This window comes from Theobroma umbraticum, unplaced genomic scaffold (genome assembly GCF_002168275.2).
Source record: "Theobroma umbraticum cultivar Fairchild unplaced genomic scaffold, ASM216827v3 scaffold_81.0, whole genome shotgun sequence".
NCBI classification, from domain to species: domain Eukaryota; kingdom Viridiplantae; phylum Streptophyta; class Magnoliopsida; order Malvales; family Malvaceae; genus Theobroma; species Theobroma umbraticum.
In genome coordinates, this window is record NW_018397268.1 from 2,878,363 (window position 1) to 2,898,361 (window position 19,999).

Here is a 19,999-nt window from a genome sequence, read left to right on the forward strand (position 1 = left end):
ACATTTTGATAACAGCAAATTTATCTTTTCCTTTATCCCCAGTGTTGAAAAGATTGGAACTTTGCATAAACAAAAAAAAAACTTGGAACAAGCCCCATGTGCAGCCTTACCTGTTGGGGTGAATTGCCTGAGAGAACCAAAACCAAAAAAGGAAAATGAAAAGCAAATGCAAAGCATTCATTTGAATCTGATCAACAGACAAACAAACACACAAAAGCAAAAAAATACAAAAAGTACTAAAACAAAATAGAAATTTGCATGGCTTAATTGGTTTCATGTCTATTTTTACACCTCATGACAACCAGCCACAATCATTGGAGATTGTGAAAATTAATTGTTATTAAATGTCAACAACACTCTCTACTTTTTAGGATTCTTTGGGAAACTCAGGAGATATTTTGGGATCTGGATGTCATGAGTTTTGTTTCTTGTTGCTGTTAGTTTGGCTTAGTTTGTTCTTAATACTCTGATGTTTTAGAATTCTGTGGATTAAGTTACTTGAGCAAACTTCAAAGTAACTGTTTTTTCTGGTTATTGTTGTTACTGAGTTTTCTTTTGTTTTTGTCTATTTTTGTACTGTCATTGTGTCATTTGACTTGTCTCTTTCCCTTTCTCTCTCTCTTGTTTCACTTCAAATTTACATTTTTACTAAACCCCGTTTTCTAGGATTTCCAAAAGGTTCCATCTTTGAAAACCCAGAGCTTGTTTTTGTTGCTTCTTCATTGGTTACAGTTTACTCAACCCCATGTTCTAGGATTCACCAAAAATTCCTTCTTTGAAAGCCCAGAAGTGTTTTGGATTTGTGATTCTGGGTTTTGCTTGTTTTGTGAATTCTTGATTGGTTTATTAATGGGCCAGTCAAGGTTCATTGTTTTTTCCTTTGTGCTTTTCTTTTGCTGTACTTGTTTTTGTTCTTCTTTTGGAGATCAAAATTTGGATAAAATCACTGAGTTACCTGGACAGCCAAAGAATGTTGAATTTAATCAGTATTCAGGATATGTGACAGTAAATGAACAAGCTGGAAGGGCATTATTTTACTGGTTGATTGAGTCACCAGTGAGCCGTAGTCCTGAGACAAAACCACTTGTTTTGTGGCTTAATGGAGGACCTGGTTGCTCTTCTGTTGCTTATGGAGCAGCTGAAGAGATTGGTCCTTTTCATATTAGACCTGATGGAAAGACCCTTTACTTGAATCGTTATGCTTGGAACAACTGTAAGTCTTCTATGATCTATTATTTTTGTTGTTCTGCTATTTATGTCCTGTCTGAATTTCATTTAAGATTGTTTACTTTGAATTGTTGTTAGTGGCAAATATGCTATTCCTTGAATCTCCAGCTGGTGTTGGTTTTTCATACACAAACACGACATCAGATTTATACACTGCCGGTGACAGGAGAACTGGTAACTTATTTGTTTGTGTCTGGATAATTTGTATTGATGATTTAGTTGGTTCTGCCTAATGTTTTGCTTTAGCTTCTAGAATCTACAGAGTTGAGTTTGATATCTTTAAATGTTTTTGGGATCTGCGTGTTGTGTAATTGCAGCTGAAGATGCATATGCTTTCTTAGTTAATTGGTTTGAAAGGTTTCCACAGTACAAGCATAGAGATTTCTACATTGCTGGAGAAAGTTATGCAGGTGTGACTTCAATCGCGGTTTTGGGTGTTATATTTTACATGATTTGTAGTTGGAGCCTGGAGGTTAAATTACAGGACTATAATTTTGGTACATTACTTTCAGGTCATTATGTTCCTCAATTGTCTCAAATTGTTTATGAAAGAAACAAAGGGATTCAGAATCCTGTTATCAATTTCAAGGGATTTTTGGTGAGAATGTGTTATTGATGAGAAATTTTTTTATGATATGGTTGGAATTTCAATCATTAATCGTAATTAACTTTCATATTATGGGCAAATGCCTTCTATTTTGTTCTGTCATTATATTAGGTTGGAAATGCTGTTACTGATGACTACCATGATTTTGTTGGCACATTTGAGTACTGGTGGACTCATGGTTTGATATCTGATTCAACCTATAGAAGTCTGCGAGTTGCCTGTGACTTGGGATCCTCTACACATCCATCCTTGCAATGCATGAGTGCTCTCAGAGTTGCTCAAGTGGAACAAGGAAACATTGATCCATATAGCATCTTCACACAGCCTTGCAAGGATACTGCAACTCTCAAACGGAACATGAGGGGTCATTATGTAAGTTTTCATTCAACTCAATAATGGGGCTTTTCGGGTGATCTCAATTATAAATCTTTGCATCTTTCTAGCAATGTTGTTGACCTGTAACCGGATCTATTTGAAACTTATCTTCACATTCAGTCTTGTTTCTTCTAATTTCTTTAAGGAGTTTTTGTCACTAGTTTGAATGACACTTTGTCCTGGGAAGGATGAGTGTTGGACTGCAAGAAGCATATCTTTCCTGCCCATAAATACAGAGTCATCCAGTAATATGATCATAATAAAATGCAGTTAAGCTGAATTATGCGCATATAAAGCAGGTTATGTATGCTTCATGTGATCTTTATACATAATTTGTGATTCATTCTAGAAACAAACACATTTAAGTAGAATTTGTATCTTTCTGAAAATTATGAGAGCTTCCATATTATGACTGGTTTTCTAGTGAAACTTGACATTAAATCTGTGGGCTCATCTTAGATACTTAATACAGTTGTTGATTTTTAAGCCTAAAGCTGCAGAAGGGGGTGGTCCCTGAGTGACATTCGCTGTTCAATGATGTTACAACTTGGGAGCGTTGGTTCTTCTGTACTCACCTTCTACACTCAGCATTTCTTTCCTCCTCTTTTTCCCTTTCTCCTTAGCATGCTTGTGGCCCGCCTAATCAATACAAAACTTGTAGAGGGTTGTCAATATGCAACATTTAGTTGACTAAAGGTTCAATTGACAGTTGTGGACCATCTAGTTCTCTCCTGTTAAAGTTGGTGCACTCAATAAAGAGATAAAGATAAAAAAAGGCACATGTATTCACATTTACATATAATAGCCATGGGATGCAGTAAAAGGTGATTGGCAGTGGTGATGAGACAACTGCATATCTATTTATTTGGTTGTTGTACCTTCAAATATTTTAGTTACCAGTGCTGTTGTCTTCTATTAATTAGGTGCTTTTTGCTAAAACTTTGGGTACATTTCGACAAAACTTCAACTGAACTTGACATTCCAATATGATGTGTTTACCTAATCTTTTATGTATGTAGTATCAAAGGCATTCAATTTAGGTCCAAATAATTAATGCGGATATTTGAACTCCTTCAATTTTCATTAAACTTCTTTTTTTGTTTTGTTTTCCTCTGTGCTAAATTTTTGTCTTTCACAACTATCATCTACATTACTTTGGTATTTGGTATTTAATGGGATACAAATCTTTCCTAAGCTGATTTTTGACATGAATGCAAAAGCTGGATGAAAGTTGCTTTGAATCACTGTGTGAATATGATGTCCTCATGACATCCTTCGACAATGCTTAATCTCATCTTGTACTTACCAAACTGTTCGAGTGGAGTTCTTGTCCCTTTTTTCCTTTCCTGCTCCCCCAATTGACCTTGTCTTCTACCTAAATGCAGCCATGGATGTCAAGAGCTTATGATCCATGCACTGAGAGGTATTCTAAAGTGTACTTTAATCGCCCGGAAGTCCAGAAGGCTCTACATGCAAATGTAACTGGGATTTCCTATCCATGGCAAACATGCAGGTGGGTAATTGATTTGTATATTTTGGATAATTGCTTTTAAATATCTTTGAGTAGCATTGGTTTAAAAATTCTTTGTTCTACAGTGATCTTGTTGGAAACTACTGGGCAGATGCTCCTCTCTCTATGCTTCCTATATACAAAGAACTAATTGCTGCTGGTCTTAGGATATGGGTATACAGGTAAGTTTCTCTCTCTCTTTCCCCTTTGTCTCCACAAAAGGAATTTGTGTTTCGAGAAAAGTTGATATTTTTGTTGCAGAAGTAGTCAGTGAGACTTTTTCTGTCATTGGGAATTTATTTTAGCATAATTAAGAATTTTATGACTTGAAAATGTCAAAGAATCTACTTTTGCATCTTTTGTTTTCCTGTTATTGTTTTTTTGTCTGCCACCCTCTTTAAAATCTCATGGGGTGCTAACATAAGTACATAACTGAATTTGACAAAAGCCTTAGTGCAAACTTTACAGTTGCCAATCAAAGAGTTAATTATCCATGCTATGGTTAGGCTCCTTTGTAAATTTGCCACATCATGCACCTCAATTGGACTCTATTACTCTAGGATATAAGCCCACTGATGTTCCCACCTTTCTCTGTTTGACTAGTTGTTGGGGCATGCCTTTAAAGTAAACCTGCCTTCTGATATTGTGAGAGTTATGAGGCGGTTAGGCCCAAAGAAGGTCATGTTCTGTCCTGGAAATTGTTCAACCTTTCACATGTGGATGTAGGGTACCTTTGCTCAGGGTCCCTGGTCACAACTCTTAATAAAGTTCATTCTTTGATTTGTTTGTTGTACTTTTTAATGTTTAGATATCAGGTCTGGGTTCTTCTCTGTACCTTCCTTTGGTGGTTTGATTTTTTATGTTACTTTTTGACTTCATGATTGTAACTTGTATCTCAGATTTCAATTCTCTATAAGATCTGGAGGCTTAAGTTTTGATGGGTGTAACCCTTTAATATGAACTTGGAAAGTGGAAATGAAACTTACTGTCATTCTTCTGGTCTATTCTCCATGTAACAAAAGGAGGCAGTTGCTCTTATAATGTAACTTCTTTATTAAGTTAAGAAGTGAATTTCGTAGGTAATAAAGTTGGGAATTTTTTTTAGATAATGGTTTAATTAGAAATATATTGTGTTCTAGCACAAAGAATTGCTTCTGCTCCACACACATTCCCTGTTAGTCGAAGATACACTTATATAAAGTTGATGTTAATGCTAAATGTATGATAAACTTCGATTTCTGATGACAAAATCAATTGTCTTGAAGTGTTACTTTCTGAATTATTGGTAAGGGTTTCAAAGGCTTTAAGCGGCCGAGCCGAATTCGTTTTAGTGAAATGAGTTTCTAGTGGTGATGGCTTGAACTGCTTACTATATCCATCTAGGATTAGAGGCTGGTTATTATTTTTCTACAAGGGATTTTGCAGCCAAGTATTAATATTACATTTTTTTTTTTGGCAAAATGCATGTAAATATGATGTCTGATTGAAATCTTTCTCCAGTGGAGACACTGATGCAGTGGTTCCTGTGACTGCAACTCGATACTCCATTGATGCTCTGAAGCTACCTACTGTTACCAATTGGTACCCGTGGTATGACAATGGGAAGGTGAGTACTGATAATGTGATACAATTTTTTGGAACTTGTTTCTGTTGAGATAGATTACTTAAAGTTTTGATTTTGTGGATTAGTGGATACTATCAGATACAGCCATTGCATATTCTTCTGCTAAAGCTCAAAAATAGGTTAAAAAAAAACCAAGATTGTTGTAATCCTCTCTCAACATGACTGTACAATTGTGCTTTCCATTACCGGGCCTTCATAGATGCTTATCTCACCAGATTTCGTATTTCCTGATGCAGGTTGGTGGGTGGAGCCAAGCATACAAAGGGCTGACATTTGTAACAGTAACTGGAGCAGGTCACGAGGTTCCACTCCATCGTCCCCGTCAAGCTTTCATCCTTTTCAGATCATTTTTGGAGAACAAGCCAATGCCGAGTTAATACTCCTCTTAGTACTACTATTCATTTCCCTCGATGAATAGGCCGAATTTTTTTTAATAGAATCATTTGTACACAGGGCCATGAAAGAAGTCGAAAAAAGAGATTTACTCTTCTCGTGTGCCCCTCCATTCTTGCCTACTCTGTTCCTTTTCCTGGATGCGTCCAAGTAAAAAGGAAAATGCAGAGAGATTTGGAGTTTGAGTTTAGAATACAAACTTTGCCAAAATTGTAGAATATTTGTATGAATTCTATTCTTTATAAGACTTAAAATAATGAAACAGAAAATGTTGATCAAAACCAGTTGTGGTTGCCCTGTATGTTAGAACTGTAATTTTCTTGGAATGAGATATATTCTTTATATAATTAATAAAAATGGTCATGCTCTTGGCTTTTATCACCAAAAAGGTCATCAAACTCTTCTACCCTTTGATCCTTTTTGTGGGTAGTTTGGCAGTTCTGTTGTTGTTGTTGCTGAACAAACCAAACCAAAAACCCTGTTGGGTTGATGTCCTGATGAGACATATTAAAGTATAGGTTTGGTAGGGAAGTTGATATTCATATAGGTTTCAGGTTCAATCTCCCCTTTCCCAAACTTTGAGAATCCAAGTTCTTGTTTGAGGTCAATCAATGCCTGGTTTTCTTTTTCTTGGATGCCTTTTGTATTTTAATTGAAAGTCAAGTAGTTTGTTATTTTAGGAAATATGTGTTTCTCAAGAACTATTTTTTTTCCCCTTTGAAAGGTTCCAAGAACTAATTTTTAATTTGTATAATTTGTAGTTGGAGTTGAAGGGTTGGTCTAATTTTTATTTAAAATGGTTAGGATTTAAAAGTGAAATTCATAGAATTTCTTTTTGAAAATAATCAAATAAGTTTTTTTTTCTTAAGCTGCGAAAAGAAATAGGTTTGGACTTATATTTTTAATTCATAAAACATACTTATCAAATAAAGAAAAAAATTTTATTTATGAGTTTAAGATTATCTCATTTTATATTAGTATGGGTTTCGTAATATTCTACCTCATTGACATATAAAAAAATTCTATTTTATTATAAAATGCTTGTTGTATTGACTCTTGACTTGCATAAAAAAGACACCCACTTCAATTTAAATTTATCTTGAATTTATATCTGTTACGAAAATTTCTCATCAATGAAAAATTAAATAAATTTTAATACCATTTGTACTGAATAATTTTTTGATTAAAAATTACACTGAACATTTAATTTAATTTAATATATATATCATATGAAAATTTTATTTTAAAAAAATAAAAAAAAAACCTTGATTCCGTGGGCAACAAGTACCCGACATATGAGGCGTTCGATGGGGCGGGAGAGCGGATCCTAATCGTCTGATCCAAAAAATTGTACTTTATTGGTAGGCTGAAAAAAAGAGAGGAGAAAATCACGAGGTCCAAAAATTTATAATAAATCCAACGGTGGAGTTTCTCTGGTTTGAACGGTAGATATTAAGACCACATGGACCCAATTAGAATCGTGATCTGCTTATTTAGAAACTGCATCGTCGCCATCAACAAAAAGTCAAACAAACTTTTGTCAAACCAACAGGCGGCAGATCTTGAATCTTAGATACAGGTCAATTTGATCTTCTCGTCTTTACAATTTTTACACGCAATTAATTTCTTTTTATTTATTTTATTTTAAAAAATTGGAACATTTTAAAGTGTAGACACATCGTGGCCGGAATAAGGCCTAAAGGATTTATTTATTTATTTGCTTAAGGAGAAATTTATGCTGTTCATTTTATATTTCAAAGTATTGCGTAGTCATCATGTTTAATTAATTTCATAAAATATCAATATAATTCATTTATATATATAACAATATCTAATACAACCCATATCAATTATAAACTAAAATTTCAATCCCTGAAATATAATTTTTTTATCTAAATCTTATATATTTTATAAAGGAATCATCTTAATTTAATAAAAATGTAATTAATACTCATCAACAATATCTTTATATATTCTACCTTGAACTAGAAGCAAAACTCAATTTTATAGTTTTAATATCAAACTTGTCAAAGTTGAATTTGTTGTTGTACAATTTTTATTTATTTTTGTATTTGGGTTAATTTTTGTGTTTTAGATTTTATATTAGTAAGAGATAAGACGAATTTCGAGTTTATAAATAACGGTTTTCTTCCATTCTATAAATATATCTTTTGAAATAAAAATACGAGTTCATGATATTTATTCATGGTATATCATTGTTGAATAATTACTGTGTTGCTTTTCAATCACTTTCTCATTGTAAGAGCTAACCATAACCATAACCATCAAACTAGTAGAAATCATAGATCTTTTGGGTGTTGAAATGGTTCAACAAAATGTGAAAAAGACTATCAAGGAGACATGTGTGTGGTTCAACAAAAGGAAAGTAGATAAATATATTATATATTGCATAAAAAGAGGCCAAGACACTAAGATTAATGGACTTATTTGGGATGGTGATCCAATACATTAAAATAATTGCCATATAAAAGTTCCCCATGCACGTTTGAACAACTAATTTTGACTCCCAAAACACTTAGACAAAAAGGAAAATCAAAGCTTCAACTAGTTTAATCTAAAAGTCAATGAAAACAAGTGTAACAAACCAATTGAGACACTTAATTTAAGAGTCCCAAATTCCAAAGTCTAGACCTCACATTCCCAAAGCATTTTGTTGCTGAATGATGAGAGATCATTACATCAACAATTCTTCTTCTTCTTCTTTGCTCCATGTTTTGGTCATTGGTACCCTTCTTCTTCTATCCACAGTTTCTTCGGCCTCGGCCGCCGGTGGTAATTGCCGGAAAGAGCAGGAGAGAGATAGAATAGTCAAGCTACCAGGGCAGCCACCAAAGGTCAACTTCTCTCAATACTCTGGCTACATAACTGTTGACCCAAAGGCGGGCCGAGCCCTGTTCTATTGGTTGTTCAAGGCCCCTTTTAAGAGTCAGCCTGCATCTAAGCCGTTGGTTTTGTGGCTCAATGGTGGGCCTGGCTGTTCATCTGTGGCTTATGGGGCCTCCGAGGAAGTGGGTCCCTTTCGTGTGCGATCCGATGGGAAAACTCTTCGTCTGAATCCCTACGCTTGGAATCAAGGTACACAACACAACGTAATTCAAAGTCGTAACATATGTTATTGCAGTTCTTATGTTTATATACTCTTAATGTCAACTTACGTTATTTTTTGCAGAGGCGAATTTGCTCTTCCTTGATTCACCGGCCGGCGTCGGATTCTCCTATTCGAATACTTCGTCCGACATATACACGGTTGGTGACAAGAGGACAGGTATAACATAATTATACGTTAAAATGACCAAGGCATGCAGCTAGCCAGAGTCATGCAATAACACTAAATTGTCAAAGATTTAGTTAGCCTAACCCTAACTAATTCTTTAATTGTTACAGCTGAAGATGCTTACACATTTCTCATCAAATGGTTAGAGAGGTTCCCTAATTACAAGCACAGGCCTTTCTACATTGCTGGAGAAAGCTATGCAGGTTCTTCCACCAATCCCCATTTTGAGTTAATTAATCTTGCATTAATCTGTTAATTAATACCTAATAAACTTTGGGTTACTCTTTGATCTTGTTAACTTTCAGGTCATTACATTCCTGAGCTATCCCAACTCATCGTCCGCCGCAACAAAGGAGTCAAGAATCCCATCCTTAACTTCAAAGGTTTTCTGGTAAGTCAATATTATGGATATGGCAACCTTAGACTTACCCCATGAACAATTTTAATTGGTTTATTAGTTATTACTATGATCATCTTTAATTTAGTAATTTTTTAATTTTTTAATACATTCTTGTTTATTTTATAATTTGATTATGAATTTGGACCAGTTGGGAAATCCGCTCCTCGATGATTATTACGACAATATGGGGACTCATGAGTACTGGTGGAACCATGGTTTGGTATCTGATTCTACGTACAATGACCTGAAAAAGTCATGTCTAAATGACACCTTCTTATTCCCAAGAGATGGATGCAACAGTGCTCTAAATCGTGCCTATGGGGAAATTGGAGACATCAATCTTTACAACATCTACAGCCCTCCTTGCAGTGGGATTGCCACTCTTAAGCATAATCTAGGTCAAATACCATTGGTAAAGCTCTTTTTCTATTCTCACTTTCATGTTCATGTCCATGTCCATGTGAATTTCACATGGACCGTACTTCATTTCTTAGTTATTAATTAGAACGTGCATGCTATGAATTAATAATCTCCAGAGGAACATGATGGCAAATAGTTGCCTTATTCTTACTAAGATGACCAAAAGGTCTCATGTATTTCAGCCATGGAGATTCAGAGGTAATGATGAATGCGTAGTAATGTATACGAAAAGATACATGAATAATCGAAGGGTGCAGAAGGCTCTTCATGCAAATCTTACTCACCTTCATTATCCTTGGGCTACTTGCAGGTTTATTTCATCTTCATTTATAATTTTTTTCCTCTCAATTTCTTCAACTTATCTTCCCCAGTTGACTAAGGAGGCTAAGCTAGATTTTTCTTTGGCATATATATGTATTCGCAGTTCTATCGTTAGGGGAAACTGGACTGATTCTCCAAAATCCATGCTTCCTATCATCAAAGAACTTATTGCAGCTGGCATTAGAATCTGGATATTCAGGTAATGTTCCTTCTTATAATTCCTTGTGTTAATTAAGTTTATCAAAGGAAAACCAATGGCTGGAGTGTAATCACAGATATTACATATGTTTTTGAACAGTGGAGATACAGATGCTGTTTTGCCTCTGACTGCAACCAGATATTCCATTAAAGCACTCAAGCTGCAGACCAACATCAGCTGGTATGCTTGGATTGATGATCAAGCAGAGGTACTTAGCCATTTTTCTTTTCCCCCTTGGAATAATAAAAGGAAAAAAAAACATAGCATTCTACAATAATTAACTTTTAACAAGTTTTGCTAATGAAAATGGATTTGGGTGAAATATCATGATCAGGTTGGTGGGTGGACAGAAGTATACAATGGTCTAACCTATGTGACAGTGAGGGGTGCAGGGCATGAAGTTCCTTTGACACAGCCTCAACGTGCCTTGGTACTGTTTAGGCACTTCCTGAGGAATCTGCGCCTACCGGCTTCTCTTTCCGATTAGCTAGGATTAATTTGTTGTTATAATCCTGCTGATCATCAGAGATTTATTTACATATAGCTAGCATTAACAGAAAATTACAGCAAAAAAAACAGGAAAGAAAAAGAATTCTGGGGGTTAATTAATTATAGTGATTTAATTGTTGTATTACAAATTAGATTATTTATACTTGCCAATTTGTTGTGTTATATAGTGATACATTAAATAAAGTCAATTAGATATATTTATGTTCCTTGTAATCTTTCTTTGTTGTTTTAAATTCAAAGTTGAAGCTCATTTTTCCACATTATTATGTTTATAATTCATATTATGTGCCTTGATGTATTTTTCAATTCATATATCTATCAATGGTAATGCCAAACTAGTGTGCTATAGATCTAAATTACAAATACTTGGACACATATATACGTTGAGCAATGAAAACGTATGATGTTTATCTTAGTACATACTTTTCTGAAAAAAAAAATCATATAATACTTAAAATTTTTTTAATTATTCATAAAAAATTAAATAAGTCTGTATTCTTTTATTACATTCATTCATATTCTTATATTTTTATTTTGAGTTAAATAAGTTATTATAATTAACTGTTATCTAATTATCATTAATCAAAACATTACTTATCATTTTATGTTATTGGTATTGAAGTAATATGTTGATATGATTACATGACATTGCTCATTGTTCATGTAAATTTCATATCAACATCGTATGTGTATAAAATGATAAATAATATTTTAATTAATGATAAATTAATTAACTGTTAATCATAAAGACACATTTGATTAAAAATAAAAATAAAAATTTAATTAAATATAATAAAAAATAAAAATTTATTAAAAATTTTAAAATATTATCATAAAAAAATTAATTTCCTCTTATTGTAATGCCGTGTAAGCAAAAAAAAAAAAAAGAATCAAATTGGTGATTAAAAAATTGTTAATTAGGTTTGCTATCGTTGTTGAATAAGTAGCAAAGAATATGGAATGAAGGAAAACTTAGGTGGAATCCTGTTCTGGTATAAGAAACTATTGTCAAGTCTAGTGGAGCCGTAAAGAGAATGAAAAACAAGCCATTAAATATTCTATCTCCACCCAAAAGATAAAAACCACGACTCTGGGTTCTGATCATGGCTTTGCAAAGAAGCAAAAATGGGGTCCATTCGTCTTCAAAAAAAGTAACTTCTCACTCAGACCATAACTTTTGCAATTTGCCAAAATGCCTGTTCTTTTGGTCCATTCATGAAGGCTTTATCTCAATGGACAATCAAATTATTAGTTTCCAAAGGTTCTAGTCTCCCATTTTTATATATGGATTTCATCCAACTTTAATCTTATATTTATTTATTAGTTTAATTGGTTTCTTCTAATGGGTTTTGTGTCTGGATATTATATTTATTTCTTTTTCTATGTAAATTAAACACATCATTATTAATTAGACATGTTTATAATTTAGGTCCGACTCGGCTCAACATGATTGATATCTTTAAAAACTCAAATTAGAATCTGAACATTTTATATCTGTTTAAATTAGATATATTATTTATTAAATATAATAATATTCTCAAACTAATCTAAAATAAAAAAATAATGTCTAGTCTCGAGTAAGTTTGTCGTGGAAAAACTTGTTACTAAATTCTCGAGTGATAATTAATATTTACATAAGAAAATCAGAACATGCGTGAAAAATAGACTCACTCTTCATCATCAATAATTTCTACTAACAAATATAATTTCATAAAAGGAAAAAAAAAAAAGGAAGAAGTTGTACCTATTACTAGTATTCTACTATTTATTCCTTGCTTGCCTTGTGCATTGTATAGTGAATTGATGCTTCTGGATAGAGCAGCTGTTGTTTCTGAATTGGATTTTGGTGATGCCTTTAGAATCTTGTGTCACTAAAGAGAAGAGGATTTTTAAGAATCAACTTTTCCTTATGCCTTTCTGATCTAGTCTCAAGAGAATTTCCCTCTTGACCATATATATTGATTCCCAAAATTTGAAGTTATGAGATAAGAATAGTTCATCTTATCGACTGTCTTTGTCTTCAGATAGATATTAGCAATGAATAAGTGTTGTTTAAGTTTAAACTATATGTGTAAGTAATATTGTTAACAATAAATTACACACAATTTAAATATGAATAAGATGTTGTGAGTCTTTAATTTTAAATTATATGTCTCGTAATAAAATTTACATGATATCACATTTTATCGTGTTTAATTGGATTTCTTGACAAACTTGTTATGCATATATGAAATATGAATCATGAAATTTGGCATTATATAACAAAATTTTAAACAAAAGTTTTGCGGTGTTGGAATTTTAAAATGAAAATGTATTCTATATCTTGATCAATAAAAAAAATAAATTATATATAAAAAATATTTAACATGATGTGACACTTACTGTTTACATATGCAAATAAGAAAAATTAGTTACAAATATAAAAATTATAAAAAAAATACAAAATACATATAAACAAACACTAGATCCGAACATCGAAATAATCTAATTTTCATGCACATTAGTGTCCAAACCCGTAGAATATCCTCGATCTTATGTTACCCAATGTATTTCCTACTACTCTTCACATAATGTGAAATACTCATAAAGAATCCATCTCTCACATAGAGACTACATCTCCATATCAATATATTTATAGAGTCCTACTATTTGGTTCTAAAAAATTCATATCCATTAAGTATATTTATCCTTTAAATAAGCTTACTCACTAAGTAATTCACAACCAATAAAGTTTCACCGATATGTAACCTCACTCTCAATTCAAAATTTGAGTTAAATATCCAAGGGCTCATTCGTACCATTAACTTCTTCATTTGGTAGGCTAGATTATGCATGATATATATATAGTTGCAAATTATAAAATATTAATTTAACATATGGTATGGGGCTGCATGTCCCATATATTCTCCCTTTTCAGTATATTGAGAGGGCAGTCTTTAAACAGTGTAAAGTGTAGATAAAGTTCCTTAATCACTAAGAAGTATAGGTTAGTGATTTTCAGCAGACATGGAAATAAAGTTTGTGATTATACCCTCCTCATACAGGGAAAAGCAAATACACATACATAATAGAGAGAGGGACAGAGAGAGAGGTGAGAGCAAAGGGGATTAACATTTTGAATTCTTGGAAGGCTTTTCAGCAGCTTAAACAAAAAAAAAGGAAAAGCAAAGCTGTGCATGTCACCAATAAAAAAAGAAGAGAAAGCAGAACAAGACACCATGTAACAAGAAAAGAAGCAAAAAAACCAAAAGAAAGATAAAGATACCAATAAGTAGAGAAGAAGAGAGCAGCACGTCCAGTGGTGCAGAATAGAAGGCTAAAGAGCCTCCCCCCAAAGTAAAAAATTGGGTGAAACTGTCAAATAATTAGAAGATGTATAGGTTTAGCAACACAGTCATAGGTTTCTTGAACCTTTTCACACTGTTAGCATCGATACCGATCATCGGAGCAGGTTTATGGATGGCAAAGAGTAGCACGACCTGTGAAAGTTTCCTTCAAACCCCACTCCTTGTATTAGGCTTTGTCATACTCATAATATCTTTGGCAGGTTTTATTGGAGCTTGTTTCAATGTGGTGTGGGCACTCTGGGTTTATTTGCTTGTCATGTTGTTTATCATTGCAACCTTGATGGGATTGACTATATTTGGATTTGTGGTTACCGGCCAAGGGGGTGGCCAGGAAGTTCCTGGTAGGGTTTACAGGGAGTATAGGTTGGAAGATTATTCACCCTGGCTGAGAAACAGGATTAAGGATCCCCAGTACTGGAATACCATTAGAAGTTGTTTGCTGAATTCCAGGACTTGTGGTAAAGTTGCCCTTTGGACTCCTCTTGATTATCTTAGCAAAGACATGACCCCAGTCCAGGTAAGAATTATCTTCCAATTTTTTTTTGAATTTTCTTACTTCAAGAAAGAAAAAATCTTTTTCGGTTTGTGGTAGAATGGTATTATGGTTCTTCTTTTTTGCTCACTGAACCTATTAGAACTACAGTATTGCATATTAGTTTGCCATAGATGTCATTTCAGATTTGCTTCAGCTCATGTCCACACTTTGATCTCCATTAGCATAAGGTTCTTCTGATTTCAGTTTTGGGTGTTTCTTTCCCTTGTTATAACTAAATAAGTTTGTTTTCAAATCTCAAACAGTGGAAGTGACTCCCAGAGATTTCATTGAGAATCTTGCTTTACTAATATAAAGCTGCTTACTATACCAAATTAATTAATATTTTTGGATGCAGTCTGGTTGCTGCAAGCCACCAACATCATGCAACTACAACATGGTGACAATGGTGGCCCAAAACCCAGATTGCTACAGATGGAACAATGCTCCAACCATGCTCTGCTATGAGTGTGATTCATGCAAAGCTGGGGTGCTTGAATCTGTGAGGAGGGATTGGCACAAACTCTCAGTTCTAAACATTGTCATGCTTCTGCTGTTGATTGGGATTTACTCAATAGGGTGCTGTGCTTTCCAAAACACTAAGAGGGCTGAAACTGATTACCCTTATGGCCAAAACCGGATGTCCAAAGTTAGACCAAGATGGGACTACTATTGGTAAGTCAATCAATCATCCAAATTAATTACTTAAATATTGCTAGTACTATTATTATTTTTTGAATATCTTTTATTTATTTTTGAAAGAAAATTAAAGAAAACAAAGGTTATATATTATTGGTAAGTCAATTTTATGTATGATCAGTTGTGTAGCAACTAATCTATCATATTTTCCTTTCCTTATAACAATTCTTTTTTGGGGTTCACCATATATTCATTTGACAAATTGAAATTAGAAGAATATTAACTTAGTATAGGGCCTAGTTGGGCCTGGTAGAATTAACCTGAACATGGGCCCGTTTCGGTCCAAAAGGGCAAGGGGCCCACTTAGAAGGAGGTCCTATAAATATTTGACCAATGGCCCATAGCTCTTAATTGTTATTTTTTTTAAATTGAAAAAAGAGAAATTTAAATCTTGTTTTAATTAATAAGTTAAATATTTTATTAATTATTATTTTTTTTTGTAATTTTTATTTTTTTTATGGCAGGTGGAGATGGTGGCATAACAAAAGACAGCAGCTTTATTAGCGGGAGGTTTTTTTCTTTCTTTTTGCTTTTATCTTCCCCAAAACTTTCTTGGTGTCAATGTTCTAATAGCTCTGTAAAGTATGTGCAAGAATATGTGTACCTTATTACCTAGTGGGTACATGCTTAGTTGTATTTTCAACCCTTTAAATCTTGGGGGTGAGATAGTTTTAAAGCTTGGCTTTCTCAATATAAATTACTTAATAATGTTTGTGGGTATTCGGGTAAAAAACTTAAATTTGAGTTATATATTTACTTAATAAATAATCAGACTATTAATTAACTCCTAAAATAATAAATGCATTAAGGAATAAACCTAAAACATTAATTAAGGATTGACTCAAGTCACCAACCTTTTATTATAAGGTTGAGAATTTAATTAATTAATCAATATTATGATAGGATTGATATGACAATTACTCTCATCTTCCTTTTATTATAAGGAAATGTGATACATAAGGTACTTTTTTTATTGACAAAACAAGAAGTATATTATTCTCCTGTTTCCACCTCAACTAGAAACTATATAATTAAAAATTTCAATACCAAAAGCAAAAGCTAATATACACATGTTTTTTTTTTTCACAATTTTACCTTTCTATATTTCTTTCTTTTGGAATTTCCAATTAATTCAATAAAAGGGAATGCATGCTACCACTCTCACTGTTGGGCTAATTAATTTGCTATTTAATGCCTCTTGGAGATGAGAATTTTTTCGTGGAAAAATTTCGTTAAAAAAATAGTAAATTTAGTTTTTGTTGGTAATTGATAGAAATTCGTTGAAATTTTTTAATAAATATTTTTTATTTAATAAAATTTTTTATAATTGGAGGAAGGAGATTTTAGCCCTACTCTTTAAGTAAAGGATAATGTACCAACCAATGAGTCAAATACTTGAATGCATATTTTTAATTCAATAATTAATATAAATAAAAACAATAAAATGATGTTATAAATCCTAATCAATTTTATCCTAATTCTTAGATTTCTTTACCTTTGTTCCTTTCTCATCTTTCTTTCTTTCTCTTCTTTTTCTCTTTTTCTTCTTTTTTCTTTTTTTTTGATAAGCATTTCATGAAATTCTATTACTTAATGGATGTGTACAAAAGCTACCTCATTTTGGTAGTATTGTAACAAAAACATATAGGACATGTCCCTAACATGAGATGAGTTGTGTATAGTGAAACAAAACACACCTAAAAATTAGCAATTCACCAACAAAAACTAAAGTTCAAAGCCATTTCCTTTTGAAACACATGGCTCTTGCAAAATCTCCATGCAAAACTCTCTGCTTTATAAAAAATTTAAGTAAGTATTGGGTGTCGTCCTTCCTAGATAGATTTCAATCTAACTAGACATCAATATTGAAAGAAAAATTAGTTCATTTCTCTAGTCTTGATTTACTGATTATCATAGCGAATCTCTATCGATTTTTAAACTAGTAGCATAGTGCATAAATACGAGTCTTGATGGGTTACGCATGTTACAAAACCGGAGCCAGCAAGCATTGTGGTTTTATTTTTACTTTATTCTCTTCTTTGTAACTCAAACGTCAAGTATAAATTATTGTAAATCTTTCTTTTTTATCTTGTTTTTTTAATTTATATTTATATAAGATTGTTATTTATTATGAATCTTTCGATTATTGGTTAAGTTCAATATATTAATTTTAAAAATTTTAAATTCATAATCTTCTTTATCTTTGGTTCCTAACAAAAATTGACTAATTTCCCTTATGGGAATAAAACTCTTTTATAATGAGAGATATTTATGATAGTTTGGATATATATATATATATATATATATGTATATATATGAGGGTTTCTTTCGACAAAGAGCGAAGAAATTAGATTTTCCTCTAATTATTTCACTTTTAATAGATAAGGATAATTGTTAGGTAAATAAATTGATTGAAAATGACAAAATTTATTGGTGTTTGGACTTTTTCAACATACCTTCCTAAAGGGGAATTCAATAGTATTAGTTAGGTAATTTATTTTTGGAGAAAGTAATACCTTTGAACTTATTTTTTATGGTGCTAATTAATGTTAACTTTGTTAAACAGCTGAACAATTTGACTATTATGTGGGAACATGCACAGTTGCCCCAGGTATATTTGTTCTCGAACTAATATATGCTCTTCAACTTTAACGATAAATAAAGTTAATTATTTGAAAAATCTTTCTTACAAGTCTAAGGTTCAGTATTAGTCACATTCTGTCCCATTCAATTATGTTATGTCTTTGCTACATTAATTCTTCGACTTGTAAAGGAACCTACATTGGTCCGATACTTCGACCCCACATCAATCATTCGGATAAGTTTTGACATTACTTATCGTAAATTACATTATAAACCTAAAAGATATTTTTATCAAGTATAAGATCTTTTCTTAATATTTTGATAGACATGTAATAAAATATAAATAAAAGAAAGACAACAACAATTAACCAAAATATTCCCAATTATTTTTTTAATAATTTAGAAAAATTAGAAAAATCAGCAAGTCGACATGTGTTTGTTTCCAGGTGGTATAACAAGTGGATCAAACTTAAGAGATGTTCATATGATGAGTACAGGTCTTGTTTGGCTGCAAGGCATTAACCATTTGGTCGAGGGCAATGGGAAGAAAGAGATAACATAAGAAAATAAGATAAAATAAAGAACAAAACAAAACAAAAGAGTGGCAAATTAATAATATCATGTTGTTTGTTTTGCAGGAAAGAAAAGGAAAGGAAAATGAAAACAAAAATATTGTACTGTTTCTCTTCTCCATTTTTTTTTCCTTTCTAAGAACTTATTTTCTCATATTTGTAAAATTAAGGAAAATAGTAATTAAACTCATCCTCTAATACTTTTATATAAAATTATATATATAATATTTACAACAAAAATATATAATTAAAAAATACAATAAATTAATCATATTAATATACATGAATCCATATTTTTTCAGTTCTATCAATTAATTTATCCATCTTTGGAGATTAATTGACCTTTTTTTTTCTTCTAGTTGAAAGAAATTGAATTGGCACATTAATTTGGCCCTTTTGCTAAGCCAATGGGTGGCGGTCACAACCCAACGGCTTGGTTTGCTCCGTAAATTTTGTTAACAACTCACAGTTGACATTGTGGGGTTCATTTCAACCACCATGCATGACTCCATCAATAGCAAGCAAACTCCAGTTTGAAGACCTGACGGAGGCAACAAACCTAGAAAAGTGATCGAGAGAAAATTAATCGCGGAACATGACTCTTAGATATGGTATGAAGAAAATAAGAGCACATTTCTTATAACGTGTCTAATTAAAGTATATTATAATGTTTGTTTTATAATAGATCATTATAATATAAGATTGTACTGCAATCACATTACAGTTGAGGGATGTAACGTGATTGCAGTCTAAAACCAATACAATTACATTATATTATAATTTACAATGTTATTGAAGATATTTTTACCGTTTAACTTTATTACTTTATTAAAAATATTTTATAATATTATAATTAAAATAAAAAATATTAAAATAAAATATATAATATAAGAATTAGAAATTAAAATAAAATAAATATCAAAAATTAAAATTTATATAATATAGGTAAAAGAAATTACAATAAAATATGTAATATGAAAAATTATATGAAAGAAATGAAATAAAATATATGACATTAAAAATATATTTAAGAAGTGATATTATATAAAAATTAATAATAAAAAATATAAGTATATTAAACTTACATTTTAATAAATAAGAATAATTTTAAAAATTATCGTTACATTCTCAACAAAGAACTTATAAATCAAACGCAATGTTATCTTCTTTGCATTTTAATCATTATATTTAAATCAAACGTAATGTTATCTTCCTTACATTTTAATCATTATTTTACTTGTATATCAAACACTGTAATGTTATTTTCCTGTAATCATATTACTTCCAATCGCATTACTTGTAATTACATTATATTGTAAAATACCAAAAGTCACCTTAAAGATAAAATTATATGTAATTGTTGCAATCAAAGTTTGCATTTGATG

The 19,999-nt window shown here is 31.9% G+C and overlaps 3 protein-coding genes across 4 annotated transcripts; all 3 read left to right on the plus strand.

The window, feature by feature from the left end:
* Positions 1 to 368: 368 nt before the first annotated feature.
* LOC110424914 (serine carboxypeptidase-like 27) lies at positions 369 to 6,020 on the plus strand. Of its 2 annotated transcripts, XM_021439617.2 has the most exons (10): positions 369 to 1,213; positions 1,306 to 1,401; positions 1,545 to 1,637; positions 1,740 to 1,825; positions 1,946 to 2,206; positions 3,595 to 3,722; positions 3,806 to 3,901; positions 5,220 to 5,325; positions 5,580 to 5,715; positions 5,797 to 6,020. In XM_021439617.2, the coding sequence occupies exons 1-10, from the start codon at positions 850 to 852 to the stop codon at positions 5,802 to 5,804; spliced, it is 1,374 nt and encodes a 457-aa protein (XP_021295292.1). In that variant the 5' UTR covers positions 369 to 849; the 3' UTR covers positions 5,805 to 6,020. The 2 variants fall into 2 exon arrangements, with proteins under 2 accessions (XP_021295292.1, XP_089641149.1); XM_089785023.1 differs by having other exon boundaries at positions 370 to 1,213; positions 5,580 to 6,020.
* Positions 6,021 to 8,388: 2,368 nt separating this feature from the next.
* Positions 8,389 to 11,113, plus strand: LOC110425009 (serine carboxypeptidase-like 28). Its single transcript, XM_021439761.1, has 9 exons — positions 8,389 to 8,832; positions 8,927 to 9,022; positions 9,142 to 9,234; positions 9,337 to 9,422; positions 9,580 to 9,843; positions 10,034 to 10,161; positions 10,276 to 10,371; positions 10,471 to 10,579; positions 10,706 to 11,113. Exons 1-9 carry the CDS (start codon positions 8,418 to 8,420, stop codon positions 10,856 to 10,858), a joined length of 1,440 nt encoding a protein of 479 aa, XP_021295436.1. The 5' UTR covers positions 8,389 to 8,417; the 3' UTR covers positions 10,859 to 11,113.
* A 2,850-nt stretch (positions 11,114 to 13,963) lies between these two features.
* On the plus strand, positions 13,964 to 16,164 carry LOC110425043 (tetraspanin-6). The gene is made up of 3 exons (XM_021439819.2): positions 13,964 to 14,745; positions 15,119 to 15,435; positions 15,924 to 16,164. The coding sequence occupies exons 1-3, from the start codon at positions 14,254 to 14,256 to the stop codon at positions 15,961 to 15,963; spliced, it is 849 nt and encodes a 282-aa protein (XP_021295494.1). The 5' UTR covers positions 13,964 to 14,253; the 3' UTR covers positions 15,964 to 16,164.
* Positions 16,165 to 19,999: the final 3,835 nt, after the last annotated feature.